The 22,066-nt window shown below is 41.5% G+C and overlaps 1 protein-coding gene across 1 annotated transcript in view; it reads right to left on the bottom strand.

The window, feature by feature from the left end:
• Positions 1–22,066, bottom strand: part of LOC139277500 (partitioning defective 6 homolog beta-like) — an 89,382-nt gene that overhangs the window by 62,148 nt on the left and 5,168 nt on the right. The window contains exon 2 of the mRNA XM_070896028.1: positions 21,025–21,247. Coding sequence (XP_070752129.1) covers positions 21,025–21,247 — 223 coding nt within the window. The remainder of the gene's footprint in view (positions 1–21,024; positions 21,248–22,066) is intronic.

The raw sequence follows: 22,066 nt of genomic DNA, 5'->3' as shown, positions 1-22,066 counted from the left end.
CCCACTCAAGCTGATCCAAAAACCTCTATAAACACCCCACTCCCCAACAAGACAAAGGCCCCTAACTTAGTCAGCGATGAAGCGACTACGGCAGCGTACGCTGTGCATGCGCAAAAACCCAGAACTTGTGATCTGTCAAATTTCATCTTGACAAATCACCCGCAAGCGCAGAAAATGGAGAGTGACAAGAGAGTTGGGCTATTTGCCCAACTGCTGCCCACGGGCTTTCTTTTATCAGCGCAACAGTTTAAATAAAATAATTTTTTTTTAAATCATTTAAACATTTAAAATTAGTTAGGTTATTTGTGTCCCCTTTAAAAAAAATTTATTTTTTGAAAAATAAATGTAAGTGTTTTAAATGTTTAATTATTGTATTTCATTAATGATGTAGTGATTTATTTTTATTAAGGTTGTGTGAAAATGTATTTTTTAATGTCATTCCTATTATGCTTATGGGGATTCCGTACGCAAATAGGAATCCCCTTTGATTGGTTGGGCCGCCCCACGTGATCCCAGGAACGCTTACGAACCGCATGCGTCCCTGGGATACGTGGACCTTTCTTTACGCAGGCATATGTCTGCAGGACCAGGACGGTAAGAGTCCGAAGATACGGAGGCACCAGGTAGGTGTGTACTTTTCTTGCAGATCAGAGGCATTCGCTCAGGGGAAGCCTCTGACCACAATTTCAGAGCCCTATCCTCTTATAAACACCCCCATCCCCAATAAGACATTGCGCGAAGCCAAGGCGCTCGCCATTGACCTCGAAGAAAGCTGATCATTAAAAAGAAAGAAAAAAGAAACTTGCATTTTCATAGTGCATTCACGACCACCAGACATCTCAAAGCACTTTAAGGCAATGAAGTACTTTTGGAGTGTAGTCATGTTGTAACGTAGGAACCGCAGCAGCCAATTTGTGCACAGCAAGTTCCCACAAACAGCAATGTGATAATGACCAGATAATCTGTTTTGTTATGTTGATTGAGGGATAAATATTGGCCTGCACCGGGGATAACTTCCTTGCTCTTAATAGTGCCATGGGATCTTTTACGTTCACCTGAGAGCAGTAGCCTTGGTTTAACATCTCATCTCAAACACAGCACCTCCGACAGCGCAGCGATCCCTCAGCACTGCACTGGAGTGTCAGCCTAGATTTATATGCTCAAGTCCCTAGAGTGGGACTTGAACCCACAACCCACAAGATCACGCGATCTCTGCGGCGAGAAGTTTACCTTTCTCGACGCGCAATTGATTGCAGCGCTATGCAATGGGAATCCCCAGCAAAGAGCTGCAGTGACATCAACAAGCTGTCTAAGCAGCCAATCACATTGAAGAATTTTCAGACAGCAAACCAATAAATGAAAAGCAGCTTTTATCTGCACTTGTTAAAAGTGCTAGAAAGCAAAATAAAAATTGGGATAGTCACATGGGGACAAGGTAGAAGCTGAAATATCATGAAATGTATTTATTTTTTTTCAAATTGTAATTGATCATAATGGAGAAATTTGACACTCCACATTAAGTTAGTTTTTCAGGGCCAGAATGTTTCGTTAGCTGTCAATCCATTTTTAAATTCCCAGTTACGCATATTCCAACAACAAAGATTAACATTTAATGGGGTATTTAACAGCTATATTGGTTTGGAAAAGCCCAAGTTTGTGTCAGTTGCAATGATTGCCAGTTATGATGTGGGAGTCCACAGCGCAGCCTGCGTCACAGCAGTGAGTGACTGGCAGCAACTCCAGGATTTCTGCATTTAGATGTGCATCATACATCCTGAAGTTACGGTCAGTTTCAGAAGGGTAATGACGGCGGACACTGACAGTTCGCCATCATTACCCACCGCAAAATCCAGGCCGATCACTCCTCTCCCTTTCATCAAGATGCAAATCAGCTCTGACCTAGCAAAACTCAAGCCTTCCCCATCTACCATTGTCCCGTCCCTTCCATTCCCCGTCCTCTTCCTCTGCAAAGAAAATGAACAGTGGCTCATTTCACCCTCATCCCCATCACTCAGCCCTGACTGAGTACCATCTACTATTTCCATCCCCCATTTGCCTCCTTCCCCGTAGAGATCGACTAGTTAATATACTAGATATTAGCAGGGTACAAATTTCATTGAAAAGTTCAGTCCAATGCCATCACAGATTGTTTGATTTATTAGCATTTATTGTGCTTCAACTCTTTCTGTAATTATTCAGGTACAGTATAAAATAAAGCACCATCCTCTCGGTTAAAGTAGTTCATGAAGTAGAAGTTGATTACTGAGGAAGAGTATACTTGCCTTAGATGTGATGCAATGAAGGTTCACTTGATTGATTCCCGAGAGGGTTGTCCTATTAGGAGAGATCGAGTAGACTGGACCCATAATCTCTGAAGTTTAGAAGAATGAAAGGTGATCTCATTGAAACGTATAAAATTCGGAGGGGGATTGACGGGGAGGTTGTTTCTCCTGGCTGGAGAGTCTAGAACTAGGGAGTATAGAAACATAGAAACAAAGTGTAGTCTCAGGATAAGGTCAGCCATTTAAGACTGAAAATGAGGAGGAACCTCTTCACTCAGCAGGTTGTGAACTTTTGGAATTAGCTACCCCAAAGGACTGTGGATGCTGAATTATGGAGTAAGTTCAAGACTAAAGTAGATTGATTTTTTAGACTCTAGGGGAAATCAAGGGAAATGGGGATCGGGTGGGGGGAAAAAGTGGAATCGAGGTCAAAGAGCAGGCTCAAGGGGCTGTATGGCCTACTCCTGCTCTTAATTCTTATGTTGTTATAAGGGAAGGTAGGAACTAAATTATTTCCTTACCAACTAATCACTAATCAACTTTACTGTCATACTAAGTCTATGTAACTACATAGAATATACAGCACAGAAGCAAGCAGGCCATTTGGCCCAACCAGTCCAGGTCAGCATTTATGCTCCACTCAAGCCTCCTCCCATCCTTCGTCATCTAACTATGAGCATAACCCGCTCTCTATTCCCTTCTCCCTCATATGGTTATCGAGCCTCCTCTCAAATACATTCATGTTATGCATCTCAACAACTCCCTGTGGTAGCTAGTTCCACATTCTCACCACTCCTTGGGTAAAGAGGTTTCTTCTGAATTCCCCATTTGATTTCTTGGTGACAAATTTACATTAATGGCCTCTAGCTTTGCTCTTCTCCACAAGTGGAACTAATCGGCAGCATCCATAAATGCTGATATTTTGAACATTACATTATGCACACTTCATTCACATTGCAAAATGTGGAAACTTCAGGCAACCAACGATCCATGTTAGTTAAAAAATGGATAATGCGCAGTGAATATTAAAATGCTGTTAGTACATAAACAAGTAGTCAGAATGGGTAATGCGCAATAACACTCCCAAAGTATTTTTTTAAACTTGTAAACATTTATTTCTCCCCCCCTCCAAAATTAATTTTTATTGAAGTGTTGTTTTTCTTAAAAGGGAAGGGTCCCACACCATAATAATGTACAGAAATGTCCATTTCAATGAACAGATCTCTCTTCCTGCATGCTACTTAATAGAATTTTATTGAAACAGTTCCTTTCTTTTCCTTTGCCGTCATCACCAAGATAAACTGTTGCTCATTTTCTAGATTTAAGCATTTGCTCACCAACATGAATCCATTCTGCAGACACTTGGTCCTCATTCGTTTCCCAAGTTGCAGTCAATTTTTCCAGCAGGTTGCCACATTTCACGATTTCTGATTACTCTTTATGGGAAGGATTTTGGGATTGAATTGTGAATTCGCACATGGTTTAAAAAAGGGCACTGAAGCTAGATGGGCCAGTTTGTGAAATGTCGCAGTGCTTAGTCTGATTCAAACTTAAAAGCTCCTCTGATTTTGCCCTCATGAGCATCCCTGATTATAATTGTTCAACCATTGGTGGCCATGCCTTCTGTTGCCTAGGGCCAAAGCTCTGGAACTCCCTGCCTAAACCTCTCGCCTCTTCACCTCGGTCCTCCTTCAAGATGTTCCTTAAAACCTACCTCTTTGACCAAGCTTTTGGTCACCTGCACTAATTTCTACTTATGCGGCTCAGTGTCAATTTAAAAAAAAAAAAATCTCACAATACTCCTGTGAAGTGCCTTTGGACGTTTCAATACATTAAAAGGAGCTATATAAATGCAAGTTGTTGTTGTAAATTGTATCATCCCAGGTCCATTAGACAGGATGGTCCCACATTCATCTTGAAAATAAGAAAAGGTCCCTTTAAAACACACACCTAAAGGGGGTGAGGGAAGAGGAGAGTTAGCCAATGGGAATGGTAGCATAATCATCATAGAAGACGGTTCCACGAACTATGCAATGTTACTGGACTACTTATCCAGAAGCCTGGACTAATGATCTGGAGACAAAAAGTTCATATCCCACCATAGCAGCTGGGGAATGTACATTCAGTTAAATAAATCTGGACTAAAGCTAGTAATGGGAACCATATAACTATCGGATTGTTGTAAAAACTCATCTGTTTCACTAATGTCCTTTAGGGAAGGAGACCTGCTGTCATACCCGGTCTGCCCTAAATGTGACTCCAGACCCACAGCTACGTAGGTGACTCCTAACTACCCTGTGAAATGGCCTACCAAACCACTCAGTTGTCAAGAAGGCAGCTCACTACCACCTAGGGCAATTTGTAATTATTGCCCATCCCGAATTACTTTTGTAAAATACAGCCAGAAACTAGAGGCTAAAAATGTAGATCAGTTTTTACAGATGGTATTATCTTTCTTTCAGACAACTGACAACACGTCAATCTAGGAAAGAGATTGGGTGCCTGGCTTATTATTTTTTCCCCTCATGTTTGAGAAGAGGCAGTTGAACTAAGCAAGTGGAATTTGCTTTGATTATTACTCTTATGTTAATTTGCTATTCATGAATAAGGGAATAAGGGGTTATGGGGAGTGGGCAGGGAAGTATACCCGAGGCTTTCGACAAGGTCCCACACAAGAGATTAATGTGCAAAGTTAAAGCACATGGGATTGGGGTTAGTGTGCTGATGTGGATTGAGAACTGGTTATCAGACAGGAAGCAAAGAGTAGGAGTAAATGGGTACTTTTCAGAATGGCAGGCAGTGACTAGTGGGGTACTGCAAGGTTCTGTGCTGGGGCCCCAGCTGTTTACATTGTACATTAATGATTTAGACGAGGGGATTAAATGGAGTATCTCCAAATTTGCGGATGACACTAAGTTGGGTGGCAGTGTGAACTGCGAGGAGGATGCTATGAGGCTGAAGAGTGGGCAAATGCATGGCAGATGAAGTATAATGTGGATAAATGTGAGGTTATCCACTTTGGTGGTAAAAACAGAGACAGACTATTATCTGAATGGTGACAGATTAGGAAAAGGGGAGGTGCAACGAGACCTGGGTGTCATGGTACATCAGTCATTGAAGGTTGGCATGCAGGTACAGCATGTGGTTAAGAAAGCAAATGGCATGTTGGCCTTCACAACGAGGGGATTTGAGTACAGGGGCAGGGAGGTGTTACTAGAGTTGTACAGGGCCTTGGTGAGCCACACCTGGAGTATTGTGCACAGTTTTGGTCTCCTAACTTGAGGAAGGACATTCTTACTATTGAGGGAGTGCAGCAAAGGTTCACCAGACTGATTCCCGGGATGGTGGGACTGACATATCAAGAAAGACTGGATCAACTGGGCTTGTATTCACTGGAGTTCAGAAGAATGAGGGGCTCTCATAGAAACGTTTAAAATTCTGATGGGTTTAGACAGGTTAGATGCAGGAAGAATGTTCCCAATGTTGGGGAAGTCCAGAACCAGGGGTCACAGTCTTAAGGATAAGGGGTAAGCCATTTAGGACCGAGATGAGGAGAAACTTCTTCACCCAGAGAGTGGTGAACCTGTGGAATTCTCTACCACAAAGTTGTTGAGGCCAATTCACTAAATATATTCAAAAAGGAGTTAGATGTAGTCCTTACTTCTCGTGGGATCAAGGGGTATGGCGAGAAAGCAGGAATGGGGTACTGAAGTTGCATGCTCAGCCATGAACTCATTGAATGGCGGTGCAGGCTCAAAGGGCCGAATGGCCTACTCCTGCACCTATTTTCTATGTTTCTATGAGTCCATGATCGGATCAACCATGATCATATTGAATGGCAGAGCAGGCTCGAGGGGCCGTATGGCCTACTCTGGCTCCTATTTATGTTCTTATGAAATAAAACAGTTAAACGATTCATATATGGCCTCATGTCAGTAACTGTTTCCATCTGCCTTTGAAACAAATGGAGATTTGCATGTGAGGGAACATGTGAAAGGTATGATATCCAGTTTGGATCACAAGTAGGTCCTGGGTTACATTATCATAGTTATATATCGGACAGTATTGGTACATCCCAAATACAAGATGTCCATACCGTTTTGTCACTAGCACCACTGTACCCAAGATAAGGTAGGCCTTAATCTTGTAACACAGGTCTTGGTGCTTAGATTCAGTAATTAATTACATTGATTATTTAGTATTATTGATCATCAGCCTCGACTTTCTGGTAGCACTCCTAGCTTTGAATCTTGTGGGCTGAAACCCTACTCCAGGACTTCATAATCCAGGCTAAGATTGCATTTAAGTACTAAGGAGCTCAAAGTCCTTGAACGTGTTGTCGCCTCCCAAATACGTGCCCATCTTTCCTGCAATTCCATGTTTGAATCCCTCCAATCCGGTTTCCGCACCTGCCACAGTACCAAAACAGTTCTCAGAAGTCACAAATGACATCCTTTGTGACTGTGGCAAAGGCAAACTATCCCTCCTCACCCTTCTTGACTTGTCTGTAGCCTTTGACACGGTTGGCCACATCATGCTTCTCCAACACCTCTCCACCATCATCCAGCTGGGTGGGACTGAACTTACTTGGTTCCATTCTTATCTATCGAATCGCAGCCAGAGTATCAACTGCAATGGCGTCTCTTCCCGCCCCGCATCGTTACCTCTGGTGTCCCCCAAGGATCTATCCTTGGCCCACTCCTATTTCTCATCTGCATGTTGCCCCTTAGCGACATCATCTGAAAACATGCCGTCAGTTTCCACATGTACGCCAATGGCACCCAGCTCTACCACTTCTCTCGATCCCTCCACGGTCTCGAAATTGTCAGACTGCTTGTCCGACATCCAGTTCTGGATGAGCAGAAATTCTCCAATTGAATATTGGGAAAGCCGAAGCCAGTGTTTTTGGTCCCCACCACAAACTCCATTCCTTAGCCAGATTCCATCCCTCTCCCCAACTTCTGTCAGCAGCTGAACCACACTGTTCGCAACCTTGGTGTCACATTTGACCTTGAAATGAGCTTTCGACCACATATCTGCAGCATAACTAAGACCGCCTATTTCCACTTCCGTAACATCGCCCATCTCCGCCCTTGCCTCAGCTCATCTGCTGAAGCCCACATCCATACCTCTTACTTCTAGACTTGACTATTCTAACGCAATCTGGCTGGCCTCCCACATTCTACCCTCTGTAAACTAGAGGTGATCCAAAACTCGGCTGCCTGTGTCCTAACTTGCACCAAGTCCCGCTCACCCATCATCCCGGTGCTCGCTGACCTGCATTGGCTTCCAAAATTCTCATCCTTATTTTCAAATCCCTCCATGGGCTCACCCCTCCCTATCGCTGCAATATCCCCGCCCCCGAGATGTCTGCGCACCTCTAATTCTGCCTCGAGCATCCCGGATTATAATCGCTTAACCATTGGTGGCCGTGCCTTCTGGTGCTTAGGCCCCAAGCTCTGGAACTCCCCACCTCGCTGCCTTCCTTTCCTCCTTCACGAAGCTCCTTAAAACTTACCTCTTTGACCAAGCTTTTGGTCACCTGCGCTAATTTCTACTAATGTGGCTTGGTTTCAAAATGTTTTTATCTCATAATACTCCTGTGAAGTGCCTTGGTACATTTCACTACGTTAAAGGCGTTATATAAATACAAGTTGTTATTGTTGTTGGTGAGTACAGAAAATATTGCTGGAAATGCTGTCAAACTGCAGCACCAGCTGTGGCTGCCTTTTCAGGTGGATGCAAGAGATCCCGTGGTACTGTTTGAAAAGCAAGGGAGTTCTCACCGTGTCCTGGCTAAAATTTATCCTTAGCCAACGGCAAAACAAATATACACAAAATTAACTGATTATTCATCTCAATGCCATTTGCGAGACCTTCCTGTGAACAGATTGGCTGAGTTTGCCTAAACAAATGCCTACTCTTCAAAATTCATCTGCCAGTGTTATTACTAATTTGGTTTGGCCAGTCTATATGTAGATTAAAGTCACCTACGATTACTGTAGTACCCTTGTTACACGCATCTCTAATTTTCCGTTTGATGCCGTCCCCTACACTACCACTACTGTTTGGAGGCACCGACCTGCGTGAGAACGCCAGCGGCAGGTCGGGGCCATAAAAAGTGGCGTGGAGGCTTCAGGGAGCAGCGTGGAGGCATGCCACTTCAGGGAGCAGCGCGAGTTGGTGCACGAGGGCGACAGCAGCGAAGAGTGACATCATCAAGGTCCAGGTCGGTGATTGGAGCATGGGCAGATACAGCAGGAGCGGTGAGGTCGGGCGAGAGACTGTAGAGGGACGTGATCGGGGCCCAGGGGCAGCACGGGCCAGCCCACACTGCAATATGTGTGCGCACTAGGTCCATGCAGCAGAGCTGGTATCCAGTCGTCTCCAGCCACCACGTTAAAAAAATCCACGCACTGGCATCTTCCACCCTTGAGGATGTAGTTCAGGTCCTTCATTGAAACACCTGTGAACTCATCCTTTTTTGGTGTGGAAGCAAGTCATCCTTGTTTTGAGGGATCGCTTACGATAATGATGATGACTCTTCAAAAGTAATTGATTGGCTGTAAAGCACTTTGCAAAGTCTAAGGAAGGTAAAAGGCGCTATCTAAATGCAAGGTCTTTCTTTTTCACTGCACTCAGTGCTACAGTAGATTATAATAGAACACAGAAAAACAGATTTTAAAAGGATCAAGATTAAAGCTGAATAAATGTTGGACTGTTGATATAATAACCTCAAAATACAAGTTCTTTTCCAGCCAATCTAAATGAATAAATAATTAAATTGTCATTAACTTCAGCATTGTTGTCTTCAATGATTTATCCACACAGTTCAAAGATCAGATTTTGCCTTTTCTTCTACACAATTCTTAGATCAACTGATCATAGTATTTGCCATTAGTTAAGATTTACTGCTCCGCTACTGAATTTGAATATTGATTAATAGATTTTTGGCTGCTGTTCTACACAATGTGGTTTGCTTGGGTTTTGCTGTTCTTTTACTCAATTTCAACGTTTCCTACAGTGAGTATCAAAATCAATATTGCTCAACCTGGCCTGATATAGCCAGGGTACAATGCAGACATTTAAAATCAATCTCTTAAAATGCACTACTTGGAAAATCAAAAAAGATGGTAAAACTACACAACAGTGCATTTCCAACTAGGTTGAACACAAGAACATAAGAATTAGGAACAGGAGTAGGCCATCGAGGCCCTCGAGCCTGCTCCACCATTCAACAAGATCATGGCTGATCTGGCCGTGGACTCAGCTCCACTTACCTGCCCGCTCCCCTTAATTCCCTTATTGGTTAAAAATCTATCTATCTGTGATTTGAATACATTCAATGAGCTAGTCTCAATGGCTTCTTTGGGCAGAGAATTCCACAGATTCACAACCCTCTGGGAGAAGAAATTCCTTTTCAACTCAGTTTTAAATTGGCTCCTCCATATTTTGAGGTTGTGCCCCCAAGTTCTAGTCTCCCCGACCAGTGGAAACAACCTCTGCCTCTATCGTGTCTATCCCTTTCATTATTTTAAATGTTTCTACAAGATCACCCCTCATACTTCTGAACTCCAACGAGTAAAGACCCAGTCTACTCAATCTATCATCATAAGGTAACCCCCTCATCTCCGGAATCAGCCTAGTGAATCGTCTCTGTACCCCGCCTCCAAAGCTAGTATATCCTTCCTTAAGTAAGGTGACCAAAACTGCACGCAGTACTCCAGGTGCGGCCTCACCAATACCCTGTACAATTACAGCAGGACCTCCCTGCTTTTGTACTCAAGCCCTCTCGCAATAAAGGCCAACATTCCATTCGCCTTCCTGATTACCTGCTGCACCCGCAAACTAACTTTTTGGGATTCATGCACAAGGACCCCCAGGTCCCTCTGCACCGCAGCATGTTGCAATTTCTCCCCATTCAAATAATATTCCTTTTTACTGTTTTTTTCCCCCCCCAAAGTGGATGACCTCACATTTTCCGACATTGTATTCCATCTGCCAAACCTTAGGTTAAGCGAATGGGCTATCTAAATCTCTTTGCGGCCTCTCTGTGTCCTCTACACAACCCGCTTTCCCACTAATCTTTGTGTCATCTGCAAATTTTGTTACACTACACTCTGTCCCCTCTTCCAGGTCATCTATGTATATTGTAAACAGTTGTGCTCCCAGCACCGATCCCTGTGGCAAGCCACTAACCACCGATTTCCAACCCGAAAAGGACCCATTTATCCTGACTCTCTGCTTTCTGTTAGCCAGCCAATTCTCTATCCATGCTAATACATTTCCTCTGACTCCACGTACCTCTATCTTCTGCAGTAACCTTTTGTGTGGCACCTTATCGAATGCCTTTTGGAAATCTAAATACACCACATCCATCGGTACACCTCTATCCACCATGCTCGTGATATCCTCAAAGAATTCCAGTAAATTAGTTAAACATGGTTTCCCCTTCATGAATCCATGTTGCATCTGCTTGATTGCACTATTCCTATCTAGATGTCCCGCTATTTCTTCCTTAATGATAGTTTCAAGCATTTTCCCCACTACAGATTTTAAACTAACCGGCCTATAGTTATCTGCCTTTTGTCTGCCCCCTTTTTTTTTTAAACAGATGCGTTACATTAGCTGCTTTCCAATCCACTGGTACCTCCCCAGAGTCCAGAGAATTTTGGTAGATTATAACGAATGCATCTGCTATAACTTCCGCCATCTCTTTTAATACCTGGGATGAATTTCATCAGGACCAGGGGACTTGTCTACCTGGAGTCCCATTAGCCTGTCCAGCACTACCCGCCTAGTGATAGTGATTATCTCAAGGTCCTCCCTTCCCACATTCCCGTGACCAGCAATTTTTGGCATGGTTTTTGTGTCTTCCACTGTGAAGACGGAAGCAAAATAATTGTTTAAGGTCTCAGCCATTTCCACATTTCCCATTATTAAATCCCCCTTCTCATCTTCCAAGGGACCAACATTTACATTTATCACTTTTCCATTTTATATAAAATCGGTAAAAGCTTTTACTATCTGTTTTTATGTTTTGCGCAAGTTTACTTTTGTAATCTCTCTTTCCTTTCTTTATTGCTTTCTTAGTCATTCTTTGCTGTCGTTTAAAATTTTCCCAATCTTCTATTTTCCCACTAACCTTGGCCACATTATACGCATTGGTTTTTAATTTGATACTCTCGTTTACTTCCTTGGTTATCCACGGCTGATTATCCCTTCTCTTACCACCCTTCTTTTTCACTGGAATATATTTTTGTTGAGCACTATGAAAGAGCTCCTTAAAAGACCTCCACTGTTCCTCAATTGTGCCACCGTTTAGTCTGTGTTTCCAGTCTACTTAAGCCAACTCTGCCCTCATCCTACTGTAGTCCCCTTTGTTTAAGCATAGTACGCTCGTTTGAGACACTACTTCCTCACCCTCAATCTATATTACAAATTCAACCATACTGTGATCACTCATTCCGAGGGGATCTTTTACTAGGAGATCGTTTATTATTCCTGTCTCATTACACAGGACCAGATCTAAGATAGCTTGCTCCCTTGTAGGTTCAAACAATCCCATATGCATTCTATGAATCCCTCAAGGCTACCCCGTGCGATTTGATTTGACCAATCGATATGTAGGTTAAAATCCCCCATGATTACTGCCGTTCCTTTTTCACATGCCTCCATTATTCCCTTGATTAATGCCCGCCCCACTGTGAAGTTATTATTTGGGGGCCTATAAACTACGCCCACCAGTGACTTTTTCCCCTTACTATCTCCAATTTCCATCCACAATGATTCAACATTTTGTTCATTAGAGCCAATATCGTCTCTCACAACTGCCCTGATATCATCGAATGCTGCATGCGTTTAGGTAGAGTGTTTTAATACTAGTTTTTAAACCATTATTTTTAGTTTTGACCCTTCCTGCAGCCCCTTTATAGTCATACTTTTTGTCCCTTCCCATCACCTTGTGGTTTACACTTACCCTCGTGTTACTCTGCTCTGTTGCCTCCTGCCTTTTGCATTCTTTCTTGGGGTTCTGTTCATCTGAGCTCTCAGCCACTAACTAGCTCAGAGCCCTCTCCTGGTTTCTGAATACTCCTTGCATTGAGGCACCGAGCTGTCATGCTTGCCTTTTTATTACACTTTGACCCTTTAAGAATTTTGCTGTACAGTGGCCCTTTTTGCTTTTTGCCTTGGGTTTCTCTGCCCTCCACGTTTACTCATCTCTTTTGCTTTTATCTCCATTTTGTTTCCCTCTGTCTCCCTGCATTGGTTCCCATCCCCCTGCCATATTAGTTTAACTCCTCCCCAACAGCACTAGCAAACACTCCCCCTAGGACATTGGTTCCGGTCCTGCCCAGGTGCAGACTGTCCGGTTTGTACTGGTCCCACCTCCCCCAGAACCGGTTCCAATCCCTCCCTGCTGCACCACTGCTCAAGCCACGTATTCATCTCAGCTATCCTGCGATTCCTACTCTGACTAGCTCGTGGCACTGGTAGCAATCCCAAGATTATAACTTTTGAGGTCCTACGTTTTAATTTAGCTCCTATCTCCTTAAATTCGTCTCGTAGGACCTCATCCCTTTTTTTTTTTTAAAACCTATATCGTTGGTACCAATGTGCACCACGACAACTGGCTGTTCACCCTCCTTTGTGAAGTTATGTTGCTCAATGTAGGTAATGAGATTTCACAATGTACTTCTCCACTGAACGAGTTGGTGAAGGGAGTGAACATACAAATGAGAAGCTTTCATTAATAGGCTGTGCAGGGTGGCAGTAGGACTGCAGAGTTAGTGACCCCAAGGTAGGGCAGTGGATAAAGAAAGTCAGCCAGTATTTCCACTGCAAAATACTATGTGACCTTGCTGCTCAGTATGAATATGTAGATGCAGGGGAAAGATAGGATTGGACACAGGTATGAAGCCCTCCATGGTGAAATTGATGCCAACACTCACTAGCTAAGCTCACACATGAAGTCTCAGCAAGGGACGGAAGGGCATCCATACCCCACCAGTAGTCAATGGAAGAAGGTGGAGAAAACTTGTAAAAGAAAAAAATCACATGCATAGGTTACCCTGAATCCAAATGGAAATTTTGAATGACTGATGACTACCTGCTAACTCATGTAACATGATTAAGATCAAAAACTGACCATAAATCTAAGTCCTAACATTCCATGTTACCCAGTACCCTTTTAAAGTAAAAAGATCACACCACAAAATATCCTTCAACATTCTGATTGCCATGCAAAGTATGCCATCACAGCACTCCCAGATACTGTTCAATCTTAACAAAACATGCTCCTGTATACTGTCAAAAGCACGAGTGCCAAAGTAGTATGCAAGCAATGCAACTGTGGTGGCATCAATAAATAAGTTGTATATGAAGTTTTTTTTTTAAATACTTTAAAAATACATTTTAAATAACACAAAGCAAATAAAAATGTTAAAAGCCTCAAGACATCCTATGGATAGGTGTGACAGCATATTAAAAACTGGTTAACCTAGAGGGAAGGGAGACCACTTCAAAAAGCAAACATTTCTGCCAGAGTAGTAAGTGCAAAGTGCAGTCTGGCTTCCATCCTCTGTTGGCAGTTACAGGGGCCAAGTTAAAGCTGGAAAAAGGGATTTCCATTCCATTAATCTCACAGCACGGTTCTCTTTGCATGCTGCTTCACGAGCACTAACTTGATCTAATTTGAAGCTAGTGTTCACGAGACCACCCATGTTCAAAATATTCCCCAGACAACATCAAGAAACTGATTAAATATGTACACCCTGAATTTTGCACACCACATTTCTCCATTTATATTGCATTAAAAAGAAACTACGTTTCTATTTTTTTTTAAATTTAGGCTACATTTAGAAATGTTTATGCTACCCTCGCACCCTAGTGGATAAAGAAACCATTCAGTATAGCATTAAGCCACACAAACCAGAACTTCCAAGGTTAAATTCCCGATTCTGTGTTGATAGCTGATCTCAGTAACAGCTGAGGTGCTATAACTGCCCAAAAGATTGTCAGAGAAGGTGGGGAGGGGGTGTGTGAACAAAGTCAGCCAGGATTCATGGTCCGGTTTGTTATGCAGCAACTTCTAGAAAGGTGGCATGCAGGTATATCGGGTAGGGCAATATCAAGCTCTGATGATGCCCTCCACAGTGGAATAGCACAGCATTTGCCATTATGGTGACATCAATGGCAAGTAGCCCCATTACAAACGATAGTGGTTGCAACTTCAAACTAATGAGAGTTGCAGGACCTGAGAACCACAGTTTCATGCTTTGCGACAGCCCGAGAACATGAAGAGTGTTACACAAGTACAAGTTGTGACTTTCTTTACCATGCAAAATGATCAGACTAAAAGCCACGTTAACTTCATAATTAAAAAATGATTTGCATGAATAGAATTTAACTCCCCCCCCCAGCATCTTTAACACCTCAGTAAACACCTTGTTCCAACTTTTCTCCAGAGTAAACATTTTCAGTTTCCACAGCCAGTCCTCACAACTTAGGTTCTTAACGAGGGGTACCAAATTAGTTGTCCTTTGGCATTCTCTCTCCAATGCCACCAGATACTCAATATGGTACAGTAACTAGAATTGTAAAATGGTATTCCAGCATTGATCGAATCAGTGCTTTGTACCAGCACATCACTTGTAGGACTTGTGCTTTATCTCGCTATCCATGGTCTTGTTTGCTTTATTGTTGCTACACATTATGGCAAGACACCCACAAGTAACCATAGATTCCTCTCCTGTGCAGTGTGGTAAACTAGTGCTATTTAGCTTATATAGCCACTACTCCCCTTCCAATATTAAATTACATTTGCCACATCAGTTCAACTTCCTCATTTATCATAATCTGTTTGCAACAGTACCCAATGTTATTTGCAATGCCAGTCACCCCCAAAGTTTTGTAATAAACTTGGATCATTTTGTTTCAGTTCCCAATTCCAAATCATTTGTATACTGTAAACAATAACAGTGAGCACCAATCCTTCCTTTTTTACAAATGCAGCTACCTTTTAGTTTGTCTGATTCTGCAACTTCTGATCTACTTCAGAAGCTACCCCTTTTCATACCTTTCAACCCTATGCAAAACCCAAGTATATAAAGTCCATGAGGTGAGCTTTAAAAAAAACTATTACCTCCTTCTCAAAGGCGTGCAAACTCCTTTTATTCTATATTTCTTCAAGAACTTAGAGGACACTCTAAAAGGAGAGAATAATGTTTTACGGTTAGAAATATCAGGCAGCAGCCTGTTGTTTCCATGATTACATTTTTCACAGCAGATGCTTTTTTTCCTCCCAATACCATCATATTGCAAATTATTTGGCCTATTTGTGTGTTGAATACAGAACTCTTAAATGAGTAATAAGATCACTATTCCAAAATTTGTTTTTAAACAGCAATTCATATGAATAACTACAGACCAAAACATGATACAAGACTCTGCACACCACCTATTATCCCTGTAATTCTCACTGAACAAGATGGCTTAAATACTGCAGGTCATAAGGCTGCTGAGCTGATTAATGATAAATCTGTTCTCAACCTTGGTAGTTCTTGCAGAATGCTTGCAACAGTAGCGGAATCAATATAGTAAATGCTGAGCGATTTTTGTTGTCCAGTTTTCTCTTTGTTCCTCCTCTCTTTCTGCTGATACCTATTGCTGGAATACCATTCCATTGGGACCAACAGGTCGCCAAAGCCTAACCCTCACTGACCATTCTTTGGGAAAGCCTAGTCCCTGAGTATTTGTAGATTATATGCAATTATGGACAACATCAAAGCATAGTCCATTCCTGCAGTTAACTGCCTATCATTTATACAAAGTTTACAACACAACTAAAAGGTGAAATATTTGTACAATCTAAAAAGAGAACCTAGGGAGATTTCTTAAACATCTATTTTCATGTTAAGTACAGCACCCGCCCAGCATACCTTGACAATTACCTACTCAAATATACAATACTTTGTCCAACATACATGAGTCATAAATATTTATCTTTTACACAGAATTAAAATGACTCATTTGAAAAGGGATCAAGACAGGTGCCTGATGACTCAAGTTTGCATTGGCAGCTCACTACAGTATATAAAAACACGCTGGGGTCTTCTAGAACAGTAAAGGAAGGGAATGGAGATGTATTAGAGACCAATTAGGGTATATCTGAGCTAAGAAAAGTCAGCATTAGTTGCTCATTAACACAGCCCAACCACGCTCCAGCCAGTTGCAGATCACAAGATACAAGGTCTGGGATCAGACCAAAACACTTGCTCTCAGTTGGGGAGTGCTATGCAGCACAGCTGAGGAGATAATATTGTACTTCTGCAATATTAATGTCAATTCCCTCCATATTTCAATTTTTAAGCAAAGCATAACATTAAGAATGATCCTTAATGTAGTAATAATTGTACGTTCTTAATGCAATGGTATATTTACTTCACTAATCAAAACCGTGCCAAGATCTAGAAATTGTGACAAAGTTTCAGCTGTCAACACCACAGATCTGTAATATTATCACTCTTGTAAAGCCATCTGGAATTCCTGAACTGTTGGAACACCCTGAAGCATTCAATTATCAGTACCAACAGATTCAGTTCCACAAAACACAGTTAAATGCATATGATCACCAATAATCATTAATTTACAACTTTAAAAAAACACTATTGCACCATTGAGTGACCCACTAATGCACATAGTACATTTTACAAAAATTGTAGTGTATACAAAGCAAGTTTAAAAAGCTAACAAGTTTAGCCATGCATGTCCATTACTCATTTCAATTTTTATAAACGACCTAGACTCTGCTGTAGGGAGCAGCATTTTAAAATTTGCAGATGATACGAAACGTGGCAACTTAGTAGATAATGATGAGGATAGTTGTAGACTTCAGGATGACAGAAATGGGCCGAAACATGGCAGGAGGATTTCAAGGCAGAGAGATGTATGAAGCACTTTGGGAGAATGAATATGGAAAGAAAGTACATTATAAATGGCACAATTTTGAAAATTGTAGATGAGCAGAAAAACTTTGGTGTCAATATACACAAATCCTTAAAAGGTGGCATGGCATTTTATAAGATGATTTTTAAAAAAAAGGTATGGGTTACTTGGATTTATAAAAAGGTTTTGGGCTCAAATTTGGCCCACCCTTTTTTGACGCACACCAGAGATGCGCCGACTTTGGGCTGAAAATGGCGGCGAAAAAACTCCCCTGATTCTGGCCGCTGTGTTGTCTCTCCCGGGGCTTGGCATGGCGTGGCCAGTCGATTGCCGGGGGGGGGGGGGGGGGGGGGAGCAGAGCTAGGACCCTGCGCCAGAAACAGTGCCGGCAGCTCTCCACATGCACATTGGAGTGTGCGCGCATGCATAGTAGCTCCTGCCCCCAGCCTGTGTGCGCGTGCTGCAGTGTGGGACCCGATGCATCTCGCCCCTATCCTGGGCCGAGTGGCCTGCCGCACAAGCCGGTCTGCTGCCTTCCCGGGCTAGAAGGCCACAACAAGCAGGTTAGTGCGGGGCAGGGGTGGGGGGGGAGGGAAAGAGAGGAAAAAAAGAGTTTTGTGCGGGACAGCAGGGGGGTGGGGGGTGGGGGATGATAACTGTGTTGCCAGTAATTTTAATGAACTTACTCAAGACTTTCCCTAACCCTGATGAAAATACTTTCCTAACCAAGTTAATAGAAAATATTTTCAAAAACATCATAATCAATTCTTGATTTGGTGGAATAATTTTGCTTGAATTTTCAAAATATTTAAAAGCATAAAACAGTAAATTTCCTGGCTATATGGTAAAAAATATTTCTATGATGGTGGGTGAGCTTAGGCTGCTGGGAGAACATAAGAATTACAAGCAGAAGGTACTTCTATTTTTTATTTGGATATTTTGAAAAAATTATGTAAATAGATTTTTTGTCTCTACTTTTTATTTTTGTAGTTTAAGCTTCCATGAATGCTTCTGTTGTATAGTAAATTAACTTTGTGAAGTTTGACATATGATGTCTTGTATAGCTGTTTGATCCTATTCACATTCTTTAGTCAAGTCATTAAGTTCTGTTGGCCTCCGATGTACTCTCTGCAGGGATTTTCTGTGGCCACAAAACGCTGGCCTAAGTTAGTTTGGAGTAACTATTAGCTGTCCAAAGTGGCCTAAATGGCCAAAATGGGCATAGGTGGTAGGATACACCCCCTTTTGAAAAAAAACTAAAAAAAATCCTAACTAACTCACTTACACCAGCGCAAATTGAAAATGCAAAATGGGTATTTTTAAGATACTCCAGAAAAATCAAGTTGCTCCAAAAAAAAAAAGAGCAACTTCTCGGCAATTTTGAGTCCATAGAATGTAAAACCAAAGAGATCCTGCTAGAGCTTTATCAATCACTGGTCAGGCCTCAACTGAACAGTTCTGGGCACCACACTCCAGGAAAGATGCAAAGGCCTTAGAAAGGGTACAGAGGAGGTTTACCAGGGATGAGGGACTTCAGTTATGAAGCGAGGTTGGAAAAATTAGGACTGTTCTCCTTAGAAGAGATGGTTAAAAGGGAATCTAATAAAGGTTTTCAAGATGGTGAAAGCTTTTGATAGAGTAGATAAAGAACTATTCCCTCTGGTGAGTGGGTCAATAACCAGAGGTCATAGATTCAAAATCAATGGCAAAAGATCTGGACGGGAGATGAAGAAAATTTATTTCACTCAGTTGTCGGGATCTGGAATGCTCTGAAATAGGAAACTGAGAAAGGTGGCGGAAGTTGATGCCATAAATAATTTTTTTTTTTTTTAAAAAGAGAGAGTAGCTAACAGCTCCTTGAGGATGAGGAACTTACTGGGTTACGGACAAAAAGCAGGTGTGTGGGAGCAAGCAGAACTGCTCTTTCAAAGCAGCCAGCACAGGCACAGTAGGCTGAATGGCCTCCTTCTGTGCAGTAAGTTTCTATGATTCAATGGGCCAAAAATCACAGTCTCTATGGGGCGTGTACAATGTGCGCCAAAATCCGGCACTTGTGAACCGTTAACCATCAGAAGAAATGTTCTAACTCGTCCCCAGAAGGGCCTTCGCGGGCAGAGATTTGGGCTAATTGCCCAGCGAATGTTCTTCAAACTCTTACACCTGATAAAAGCAGGTGTAAGGCCTGCTTTTACCAGCGCAAGAGTTTTAAAAGATATAAAAGTTATTGATAACATTTTATTTTTCTATTAAAGCGCCTAATCCAACAGAAAGTAAGATTTTGTAGACAAGAAGTGCATGCAGGTTATAAATAAAATATACTCAACCTGCCATGCTTCAACATACTAATACATTCTGGAAATTTAATAAATCTTTGTGCGATTAGTTATGTTTAGATTGAAATAATTCAATCAAGACTTATAAATTGAACATTTATAGAAATCTTGATCCAAACAAAACCTATTTTGACAAACTAGTTACATCTTTAATCAAGCTTCAGCTGTAAGATAGAAACAAAACCCACAAATGCAATTTAGCACTCTTACGACACATTCTGGTGCCTCATTATTTGTAACAAATCACTATACGAAGAGAAGCTGCCAAACAGCAAGGCAGATATCAAATGGTATTAGGTGCTAACAATTCAACATAGCACACACATACTCTGAATATATTAAACAGGTGCATCAACCACAGTAACTTGGAAATTAAAAGGCACTAGCCTAAAACAAGAGATTTTAAAACAGTGGCTTTGGTTTCTCAGAACTTTCCCTTTGACCATTAAATATCTTAAAGGTTTCAAATTCCTAGTGTAGTTGTTTTAAACAGATTTCACATCCTCCCACTGATGTTTTTACATGTCAATAATGCATGTAATTGTTGCTGACTGCTTTACTATACAGAAACTAATTTATATACTAACCAAGTTAAGGACTGCAGAAAAAACAGGCAAGTTCTAATCAAATGTGGTGAGGTGCTAACTAAATTTAAACTTTAAAGTGCTTGTCACTGTAACAGTGTTAACCAGAGTTCACATTGATTTAGTATGTCCATTCTAAAGACATTAGGGTAAAATCATTCCCTTCGTACATATCTTCTGCCTTGGCTGTATGTATTGCAGTTGTGCATGCTTGGCCCTGCTTATTTGACAGTATTATATTATTCAAATGTGATAATTTTGCTTTTTGGCCTGACTGCAGAGGCTGGCAAAGTCCTGTGTGTTGCCAATGTGCCTTTATAGACTTGAGTCAGAAAGTCTGGCCGTTTCTTCCCCCCCCCCCCACCCAAAACCTGGGGACAGCAAGGATAAAATAGTGGTTTCAGCTTATTTCAGTTATCAAAGTACAGATCAGCATTTGTGCATATACCCACTAAGCCATTAGACAAGCCTTGCCTGAAATCAAAAAATAAAAATGAGTGGTTGATGTACATTCTTTCCAAAAAGTGACACGAAAAGAGGGTGAATGATGTAGACATTGAAAATATTTAACCGTAACAGATTGACACATATAAAATATGTACTGGCATTACAATAGCTATATAGAAACCACAAGCAATAATTTTATCTCACTAAACAGAGATCATCAGTACAACATTTAAATATTAAACACTGATAGATTAGGCTATTGTAATAAATGTCAAGACTATTCAGTCAATGAACTTTATTTTAGCCTAGGAGTATCAATCTTTTTCCTTGATCTCAAATCTATTTTGATCACACTAGTTCACTTCTAGTACTGCTAATACAAAACAGTCACTGGACCTTAAGAACCCTTTTATGGCGTGTTAATTCTCTTACCTTTCCTTTGTAGAAAAACCCTGAGCAGTGGGGTGGCTGTCTTAATTGCCTTCAGATAGTTGTCGTCATTATTTATTGGCAACAAGTCTCCATGAATATCGGCATAACCCACTATAACATCAATGTTTGGAATTCTGTGGACATGCTGCAATAATCCATAAAACTCTTCAAATTTTCCTGGTTTGGATCGATCCAGGGAAAATCGTCGAAATTCAGCCCCAAACTAAATTAGTAAAAAAGGGAAAAAAAACAAGTAAATACTGAAGCCGTTGTGTAATTTGGGACCACTTTAAAGAAAATAAGCTTTGGAATTCAGACAGAATACTAAAATGAATGCAGTTACAAATCTTTTAGGTCACGCTACAAAAGAACATAATCTAGGGGATACAATCTCCACAGGGGTTCCCTAATCTCCCACCATAACTTTGGTGAAAGAAAGATTGGCCATTTCAAGTGACTTCCCATCGAAGTTACGGTGGGAGATCAGGAGAACCCCCAAGGAATTTACTGCAACATACATTTCGTTAAAAGCATACATCAGCAACTTGCCTGAACCTGTCAAACCAGTATTCTAAGATTTTGTGTGTGGTAGGCTCATATTTTGGATAGCAGATTTTTGCTTGTAAGAGACACAATCTGCTTATGGAAACTATCAAATAGTTTACACAAGAAAAAGTGTGTTGAGGAAAACAATAATGATATTTTCAAACTAAAATTTTTGCCAGTAAACCACTGGGGTACACTGATCCACATGTTGTAAATAGGGGTTCTTTAGTAGTCACAGGAATGCACTGCGCTATCCAGCCGCATAGGACTAGATTGAGTGGATTCAAGTATTCTTATATTGTCCTTGTGAAACATCTGAGAAGGAGGTCTACTTTGAAAGAAAGACTTGGATTTATGTAGCACCTTTCATGACCACCGGACGTCTCAAAGCGCTTTATCGCCAATGAAGTACTTTTGGAGTGTAGTCACTGTTGTAATGTGGGAAAAGTTAAGCATGGAAATGAATAAATCCAGAAAACCCATAATCTTCTCCGCC

Source organism: Pristiophorus japonicus, chromosome 12 (assembly GCF_044704955.1).
Source record: "Pristiophorus japonicus isolate sPriJap1 chromosome 12, sPriJap1.hap1, whole genome shotgun sequence".
Classification (NCBI taxonomy): domain Eukaryota; kingdom Metazoa; phylum Chordata; class Chondrichthyes; family Pristiophoridae; genus Pristiophorus; species Pristiophorus japonicus.
The sequence above is the reverse complement of the archived record's forward strand: the minus strand, read 5'-3'. Positions and strand labels throughout refer to the sequence as shown.